The following is a 9792-nucleotide window of genomic DNA, read 5'->3' as shown; positions in this document are numbered from 1 at the left end:
GTCTGATGCCTTATTAAGACTTCTTTATCCCTCTCAATTAAAAATAAAATACTATGTAAGACCTCAAAGGGCCAGGGTTGGACTAGTCAGTGTAAGGGATACTAAAAAAGTGAGGTGGGTGGAGATTTTGCCCCATCTTTTATATTTTGTTCTAGATGTATTTCCAAAGCAAATGCTTTTATAAGCCAGAAAAAGAATTATAAATGGGACAGGTGTAGGGAAAGAAAGCTAGGAGCTAGGAATATCTTTAAAATAAGAAAGCAGTGCTTACTAACTTTCCCCTCTAAGTTCCAAAGGCCTCTGAGAATTCGAGGGATAATGTTGGGTAAAGTGACAATGGCTCTCTCTTGTCATTGCAGCTGGAAGACCAGGAGGAAGGCCAAGGCTCAGGTGCCCACATGATCAGCACAGCCAGGGTACCTGCGGATAAGCCAGTACGCATTGCCTTCAGCCTTGATAATGCCTCAGGTATGCTCTGCTTTGAAGTAAAGTGTTGCCTCCCCAGCCTGCCGCCTTCTTACCATCATTTTTTCTAGTTCCACAAAGGGCATTTAAAAAGGCATGCATGGGGGCTTCCCTGGCAGTCCAGTGGTTAGGAGTCCGAGCTTCCACTGCAGGGGGCGCGGGTTCGATCCCTGGTCGGGAAACTAAGATCCTACAGGCTGTGCAGCCAAAAAAAAAAAAAATGCATGCCTGGCATGAGCCAATGATGGGGAGCGTGATTCTTCATCATGCATCATTGGAGAGTGGCTTCCAGAAATGCCTCTGGTGATGCTTCCATCTCCAAACCTTTGATCGTTTGAGCACATTTCTTCTTCTTCTTTGTAAAAAAAGTATTTATTTATTTATTTATTTAGGCTGTGCCGGGTCTTAGTTGCAGCACTCGGGACCTTCTTTGCTGCATGAGGATTTTTAGTTGCAGCATGTGGACTTCTTAGTTGCAGCATGCATGCGGGATCTAGGTCCCCCACCAGGGATCAAACCCGGGGCCCCTGCGTCGGGAGCACAGTCTTACCCACTGGACCACCAGGGAAGTCCCTCTTCTTATTTTTTTACTTTTTCCATTTTAGTTTTCTTTTATTATAAAATTCATGGAGCTATAACAATTTCTAATGAGAACAAATTATGTCATTGTTAAAACTGCATGAGGAAATGTTTATTAAGAGCTGGCAGTTGGCTAGGTAATATAAAAATATCACTGTCCCGGTTCCAGCAGCATTTCCTGAAGCCTAAGTTCCAAATGCTGGTTTCTCACTGGTGCTCCCACACTTCCGGCTAATAAACAGACTTCAGCGGGAGTGATGAATGGGACAGGTGAGGCGGACCTTCTTGAAATAGTATGGTCTGAGGTGAGGCTGCCGTACTTAGAGGCCTTTGTCATGGCTTCCTTCAATGACCTCTTAACACACATACTCAGTTCCACCATCTTTGACAGGGGACCACAGGTTGTGTAAGGTCACAGCAGTGAGGAAGGGAAGGCTTGGATCTCTTCCACTGGTGTCATCTTTTGCTTTCAGTCTAATGTCATCTGTTAAAATCACATAGTCATATGCTTAAACAACATCATTTAAACCTTACATCTTCTGAGCATTGATTCCCTCCTTCCTTCCTTCCCTCCTTCCCTCCCTCCCTCCCTCCCTTCTTTCTTTCCTTCCTTCCCTCCCTCTTACAATGCTCCTGTATGAAGGAATGCTTTAAAAAGTAATGATTGAAAAGGGACAGGTTCCTTCCCAAAATAATGCAAAGTAAGGATCTAGGCTCTGTGAAGTCTGACACTACACAACCCATTTAGACTTTACTATACCAAGTGATTATGGTGGTGACACCTCTGCCCTGGGGTTCCTGGACTATGCAGCCCCCAGTGGAGAATTCGTTCTAGAGTAGGAAGAGGTGAAGCCTTGACTCTTCATCATCTGTTCTTCCAACACTCTTCCCATGGCTGCTGTTATATTATATTCCCAATCAAGGTTGCCTTGCAAGACAATGATGAAGGGGAAACCTCCCAAAAGGCAAACCAATCCGTCTCAACTAAGAAATGACAACTACCGTTAATTGCATTTGTCTTTGCATTAGATCTTCACATATTATTTCTGATCTTTAAAATAACCATGCAATGTAGGCATTAGTATTTCCAATTTGCAGAGACAGAGATCAAGGTCCAGAGACTCCCCTGTTAGTGAGTAACAGAGTTATGATTTAAACTCAGGTCCCTAGACTGGACTGTCTGAACTCTTCCTTATCCCATCATGCATCTCTAGGAATAAAAGGAAGCTATGTTTGTAGGGAAAGAGAGTATGTAAGAACTCTCTGTACTTTCTGCTCAATTTATCTGTAAACCTAAAATGGCACTAAAAAATAAAGTCTATAATTAAAAACAAAACAAAAAAGAAAAGCTCCTTCTGTTTTTACGCATTTCATAAATGCAAGATTTTGAGTAATAATCAGTGCTTGAGTGGCTAGCTCCCAAGACAGACACATGTAAACCAAAAATCCCAAGGGAGAAAGAAGATGTACAATTTTCTTCCTTGTGTTCGTGTTCCACATGAGCAGGACAAGTCCTGTTGCAATCAACAGTGTTACAGAGAAAATTTAGTATATAAACTTGTTTATTTCAAACAATATTATTATATCATAATTTTGGACAACACAAACATATTGGTCCCTCATATTCATTTTAACAAAATTTAATTTATGTACAGAAAAGAACCATGGAGAGGTGGATCTTGCTCTTTGGGCTACATGAATGGACTCTTCCTTGAAGTACAAGATGTACAACTTGTAATTAATTTGCCACCATCCTTTGAACCCTCTTGGCCCCTGACTGGGAATTCCTGCATGCTTTGCATCAGTCATTTTAGATTGTTTTGTTCCAGTCTCTTTCAAATGTCCCAAGAATGCCCACTTCTGAAATGCACAGTTTTTGATACAGTAGCTTCAAATAAGGGTTGTCATTTATTTCAAGTTAATTCCTGACTCCTGACTTCCAGTTCTACAGAAAGATGCTCATGAAGACTTATGAAGAACCTTCGAAAATTAAATTTTGTAAAATGACCAATGTGTCCCCATTTCTCTCGAAAGGGCACCTAACTAGAGAATCCAAGACAGGAGCTGGGGTTCTGTGTTTCTCCATCTTTCTTAAAATAATCACCCAAGAGCACTCATCAAATATATATGTTCCATGGCCCCACTTCTCCTGCAGTAGGCTCGGACTGAAGCCCAGAAATCTGTATTTTCCCATGCACCTGAGATTACAAGTGCACAGAAAGATGCCTTGCAGATATCTGGGGACACTCCCTCTGAATTCTCGAATAAGGAGTGTGTGGAGTGTCACACCAAACAACACTTGTCATCATACACACTATGCATGCCTTTTGAATTCCAGTGCCTGTGGTCCATAGACCACACACTTAGGGGGAAAACAATGGAAAAATCCTAGACTTTTACAATAAATGGGAAAACTAAGGTAAACTTTTAGGGAGTAATTCCTTATTATTGAATTTGTTCTTGAGGAGTAAGCAGAGTCCATGAGAAAAGGAGATGTCTTTGCCTGTGAATGTTGACTTGTTCATTTCTTACGAGCCTAATACAGTGCTTATTCCTCTGGTCATGTTAGGACAGTTTCTTTTCTTTTCTTTTCTTTTTCTTTTTTTGCGTATTTATCTGAGACAATTTAGTGTAGAGGTTAAGGGAATACGGCTTTGAAATCAGTGAGCTGTGGTTTCTAGAACCATTGCCATCACTGTTTGTATGATCTTGGGTAAGTCACTCAACTTTGCTGAACTTCAGTTTCTCCTAAGATGTGTATAGTAATAAGTCACAGAGTTGTTGTGAGAATTAAATGACACTATATAGATAAAACATGTAACATAGCACTTGACATAAATTAAGGACTCAGCTAGCTAGCCCCTGTGTTTATGATGATTGATTCTAGAACATGAAGGAAAGTATAAACCATGAAGCAGCTTTGTGTTTCACCTACATCTCACACTTCTACTTCTTGTCAAGGTAGGGTTTATAGTATAACTGAGCTGTAATTATTTAGGGAGTAATTATCCAGTTGGTGGATTGTGGGTACCTCTGCTTCTGCTCTTAGCAGTTAGCTGAGCTTTACTTAGTTTCTATATTTCTAGCATTCTGCCAAAGGCTGGTGATATGTGCAAAGAGAAGTACAATATGATCTCTCCTCCTATGGGTTTTATAAGGCAGAAGTGCAATATGATCTCTCCTGTGGGGAAAAATCTGTCACCCAGAGCAGATGGGAACAGCTTCTTGGAAGATGTGATAGTCATCCTGGGCTTGAAGGCAGGTAGTGTGTAGAAAGGTAGTGTAGGAAAGGAGCCATTTCTGGATACCAGGTATAAGAAAAGGAAGCTACCCATCTTCTAACAATTCTTCTTCCTTTTTCTTTCAAACAGAAAGTGTGAGCAAAACCTAAGTCAGGAAGAGCACAATTTGTTCAGGAAATACTAAAACTCTCTTCAGCTGGAACAGAGGTCTGAACTGTGGAAGAGTTCCTGCCATTTACTGGGCCCTCTCTGAGCTGGGCATTGTGCTGGAGTCTTAGGTAGAATGTCTCTTTTAGATAGCAGTAGACTAGAGTTACCAAGTCAATCTTAAAAGTTCAGTGAAAGAGTTTGGATTTGATCAGAAGCAATAGAGTTTCAAGAGTTCTTGAGCAAGGGAGTAATATGATGAAAATGGTGAGCGTTCAATTGAGATAGTCTAGAATGTGGGGAGATGAGAGAATGCAAGGGGCTTTTTATCATCGTACACAGACAAAGTGATGAAAACCTGGATTAGAGAATGGAATGGGATGATTGAATTCAGAGTACATTTGGAAGGAAGGGTTGAAAGGACTTGGTGACAGACTGACCTGGGAGATGGGAATTGATCATTGATCATTGATTGCAGAATGAGCCACAAGTTTTCAAAAAGACTAGGGACCTCTAGGGGCTTAAATGAAGGAAGCAAGTTGTTAGGGGGAAAAAAAAAGCCTTCTAAAATACAATCACCATTTCTAGCATACCATTAGAACCCGTCCTTAAGTAACACTTAGCTAGCCATAACTCCCAGAGGCAGCAACACCTGTCTTGTCTTTTTTTTTTTTTAAGAATATATATTATTTTATTAATTTATTTTTTTGGCTGCATCGAGAGGCTTGCGATATCTTGGGATCTTTGTTCCCCAATGAGGGATCAAACCCGGGTTCTCGGCAGTGAAAGCATGGAGTCCCTAATCACTGGACCGCCAGGAAATTCCCAGCAATGCTTGTCTTTAATAAACTATGATATGACTGGTATTACCTCCAAACTGGGAATTCCAAAGAGTTGACTTTCTAAATTGGGACCATCATGAAGTTACTTTTCTCAATAGAAAATGTGCAGAAGAGAAATAGGAATCCCACTTCTTGGGTTATTAGAGACTCACTAGTCCTTCTCCAATTAGAGAGAATTTAGAGTTAGACAGACATGAGGATTTGATGTTAATTACTTGAGAATTTTCTTTATCTTCAGTAGAGCCAAAATCTGGCACATTCTTGTGTAAATCTAGACCTTGGCTTTTAAAAAAATTTTTTTTTGGTTGTTATTTAGAATCAAGGATACTGGTATCAGCCCTAGCTGGTAGCTTTCAACAACTTGTTAAAAAATTTTTTTTTCAAGCTATTAGAGTTTTTCATATCTGGGCATGAATTAATCATAAGACCTTTAGTTAAAAAAAACTAAAGACCCACTCTGCTTAAGTAATACTATTTTGTCCTCACACATCTGGTGTTTTGTGTGGCAGCGGGAATTATGTGGAGTAGCTGAAATAGCTATCCTTGAATCTAGTTTAACTGGGTATTGTGTGAATGTCTTTTTGCATACATTTGCAAAACTGGCTCTCAGCAAAATTGTGATGCAGGTGAAAAGTCTTTTGTCATTGTCCCCTTCCTTCAACTTTTTTCTCCCTCTGGTACCTTTTGGTATTATTTCTCTCTCCCTCTTCAGGGCCCCAATGTTTCCGTACTCTCTTCTCTTCATTGTCTCAATCCTTGCTTTTGGGAAAGACTCTGGAAAACCTCATTCACACTAAGCAATAAGTGTCAAGGTTTACCTTTTTATCTCTTTCAGGGTGTATTTTTGTGTATCAGTAGGAGGTCTAGGGATAAAGTTCCCACTGGAATTCTACCAGCCAACTTGGTAAGGATGGCATTTGGGGACATGGGCTGGGAGAGCCTCTTTGAACTCTCCCAGGTGACATTCTGTCCCAACTCTGACCCTACCTTTAGGGCTGCCTCAGCATGTACTGATAACAATAAGTTGAAAACCACTCAAGAGTGGGGTGGGAGTGGGCGGGGGGTCTGCTATATTTACATCCTTTACAGAGCACAGAGTTGAGAACCACAGTAGAACTTAATTATCAAATACTATAAAATCAATAATACAGTATCTATAACCCCTTTGAATTTGTTATTCTGATATCGGCTGAAGATTTCTTTGAGGTACAACTGGATTTATTGGTTGGAATCTGTTGCTTAAGGCTGTAAAGAAAGGTAAAAAAGGAAATGAATGCTTATGGAGTCCCTAGGTGCTTTTACTTGTACTATCTCATCAATTTAGTATAGGCGACAACTCTGCAGGAAGATGTTATACCCATTTTACAGATGTGGAAACACTGGCTAAGGGAGGTTAAATAACTTGCCTCTAATCAAGCAGTTAATAAATAGTGGGAAGAGCTTCAAAGCCATGCCATTGGGGCTGTTTTTACTTTATTGCCCATTTAGAGGTAGGATCCAAGTAATAAGAGAAAAGAATGATTGTTTCTGTTAGCAAATAGCTTCCCCAGTGGACCTGGGAAATGATGGAGGAAAGTTAGTTCTGATATGTTTTCATAGAGTAGGAAAGAAGAAAGGGAGAGGTAAATTTTATTTAGTGGTGTCTGACAAATAAATATACTTCCAACGAGTTCATCTTGAAGCAGATGTTTCTGGGTGAGGGAGTTTGTTTTTAAGCTAAATAAGTCAAAATATTCTTACAAAAGGATAAATCAATAAGATTCACTAAATGATAGCTACAATAATAGTGACTAGATGAGCGTTTCAAAGAAACATAAAATCTGTCTTTAAACTGAATCATGTCTCTCCATGCAGAGAAATATCATTCAGTCTATTTGATGTATGATCTTGTTTGCCTGATAGGTTTAGGTACTGGTTAAGGTAACATGGTGATTTTTATTAATTATAAACAATTGACAATCTGCTAGGTATCATACGAAAGCTCTACCTTTGTCCATATCCATATCTATAGTTTTAATTTTATGGGCCCTGAAAATTCAATGTGTATTAGATTCACATCTCTAATGTTTAACAAACAGAAAGCAAAGGTTAAAAAAGCTTTTGATGTGTTTCAAAATGATATGATGTTCTAACAAGAACCAAGGTATCCAGAAAGTTTAAAATTGTTTTTTGATGTATTGGTAATGTGATTTGCAAACTTATGTCACTTATTTTTTCTAAAAATAAAATGTGAATCTTGATTTAGATTTCAAGGGAAAGTACTCAAAGACCTTTCATGTGTAAGTTAAAAAAATTTCTTTACAATATTTTATATAAAAAGTGCCTTGATAAGGAAGTAAAAGAGAAATGCTTCTAAAATTCAGACTTAAATGAAGAGAGCTGAGGTTATGGTCACACCAGGGAAATCTCCCTTAACTTGGCCTGGGAAGAACTCAGTAATTAGAGTCAGTAATCTTGACCCTACCTGTTCTCTTTGGATTATTCGCATGATGAAGATACCCTTAACCCCCATCATTAAACACATACTCACATTTGCACATGCGGGCACACACACATACGGACACACACACACACATGTGTGCCTTGCCTCCCCATTACCACTTGATTGAGTTTATGGTGAAAAGGAATTTAAACTCGATTTTATTAAGCATTCAATATTACTACTGATTATTTCCTAGGTGCCAGGCTTTAGGCAAAATGGTTGACATATGCATTCCTTTACTAATAAGTTTCTGAGACAGGGAATATGATGTCCATTTTGCAGAGGAGAAAACTGAGTCTCAAAGATATTATGTTGATTGTCCATATTCACCGATTAAAAAGTGGTCATCCCAGTGCTTCCCTGGTGGCACAGTGGTTGGGAGCCCGCCTGCCGATGCAGGGGACACGGGTTTGTGCCCCGGTCTGGGAAGATCCCACGTGCCGCGGAGCGGCTGGGCCTGTGAGCCATGGCCGCTGAGCCTGCGCGTCCAGAGCCTGTGCTCTGCAACGGGAGAGGCCACAACAGTGAGAGGCCCGCGTACCGCAAAAAAAAAAAAAAGTGGTCAACCCAGAGATTCAAAGGCAGGTTTATCCATCCTACCAAATGGCACCAACCTGCTGTGTCCGGAGGAAAGGTTTTTCATGAGCCTCTGCAGTGCAGCCACTGCCCCAACTCACTTGCCTCGTGTCAGTTTGCACCTGGTTCCCTGAAGGACAGTCTCCAGGAGACCAGCACTCAGGGGTTGTCCTGGAGGCAGGACCATAATGTGTAGAGGCACAGTGCAAACATTCTGGGGCTCTTCAAAAATTATTAAGAATTTCAGGACAGTGTATCCAGATCATTAAACCAAGCACGGGCCCGCCTCGGCGAAGAGCTCCTGCAACAGTGCAGGTGCATTCCCACGAAGCCGGCTTCGACTGCCGGAAGTGTAGACGGGTTGAACGGATTCTGGGCCAGCTGCCCCTCAAAGTTCCAGGTTGGGGAGTGGAGTGAGGTTTGGGGATGTTCTCTGAGCGTGACTTCTCCCTCTCCTGAGGTCTTCTTCTCTATGTGGAAACCGACACTCATTCTACCAAGGATTTAGAGTTTCCCAGCATAGACCCAATTGTACAATATTTAGGATGGAGGGTCCAGTGGGATGGGGAGAGAGTTGACTCCAAAGTCCAGTCAAGATGTTGTCTAGAGCAGTTGTTCTCAAATACTGGTTTGCAGACCTGGTCTGGTTCTGATGAAGTTTTCCTCTCTGATGTAAAACAAAAGAAATAAGGACAGGGCTTCCCTGGTGGCACAGTGGTTGAGAGTCCGCCTGCCGATGCAGGGGACACGGGTTCGTGTCCCGGTCCAGGAAGACCCCACATGCCGTGGAGCAGCTGGGCCCGTGAGCCATGGCCGCTGAGCCTGCGCGTCCGGAGCCTGTGCTCCACAACGGGAGAGGCCATAACAGTGAGAGGCCCGCGTACCGCAAAAAAAAAAAAGAAAAAAGAAATAAGGACAGCACAGTGAGGTTCTGTGTGTGTGTTTGTCTATAAAGCTAAATTTATCCATTATGATGGATACACTTGCATTCTAAGATTATATTTGTCTTATAATTTTGGTGTTCAAATGTCCTCTGTCATAAAGAGATGTTAAAGATACATGGTCGTTGTTTTAGAATCTTCACTAGCTGAATAAAAATTTGGACAGTCTAAGGGCATGATTCCCAATGTTTTGGGGAAATTTTTACTGGGTCATGAAATACAAGTGTATGAGAACCCATGAAGCAGAAGGTGAAGAAGCACAGGGCAGCATGAGAAGGGCCCTTGGGGGGGAGACACCCCTTAGTCTTACTAGACTCTTCCTTTCGTGGGGCCCTTGTCCTCAGCTCTGCTCTGAGAGTCTGGGACCAGATGACCACCAGTTCCTTCCAGCTGTAGCGTTATCTGAGAGCTCTGGCTGCATAATTACCAAATAACAGTGAGGATTTGGATTACAGACCCAATGGGCCTCCCTTATCTGATTCATGGAGAAGCACAAAGCAGACAATTTAAGGAAACCT

The 9792-nt window shown here is 41.3% G+C and overlaps 1 protein-coding gene across 1 annotated transcript in view; it reads left to right on the top strand.

Moving 5' to 3' along the window:
* Positions 1-383: 383 nt before the first annotated feature.
* The window catches only part of MAP3K7CL (MAP3K7 C-terminal like), a gene marked incomplete at its 3' end in the record, with an annotated part of 37102 nt that continues 27693 nt past the window's right edge, over positions 384-9792 (top strand). Inside the window, exon 1 of the mRNA XM_081235517.1 lies at positions 384-468. Within this exon, the coding sequence (XP_081091643.1) occupies positions 399-468 (70 nt within the window). The 5' untranslated portion in view covers positions 384-398. The remainder of the gene's footprint in view (positions 469-9792) is intronic.

The sequence above is a fragment of the Mesoplodon bidens genome, assembly GCF_964165515.1.
Source record: "Mesoplodon bidens genome assembly, chromosome: 5".
Lineage (NCBI taxonomy): Eukaryota > Metazoa > Chordata > Mammalia > Artiodactyla > Ziphiidae > Mesoplodon > Mesoplodon bidens.
Note: the sequence above shows the minus strand (reverse complement) of the source record. Positions and strands in the feature narration are given on the sequence as shown.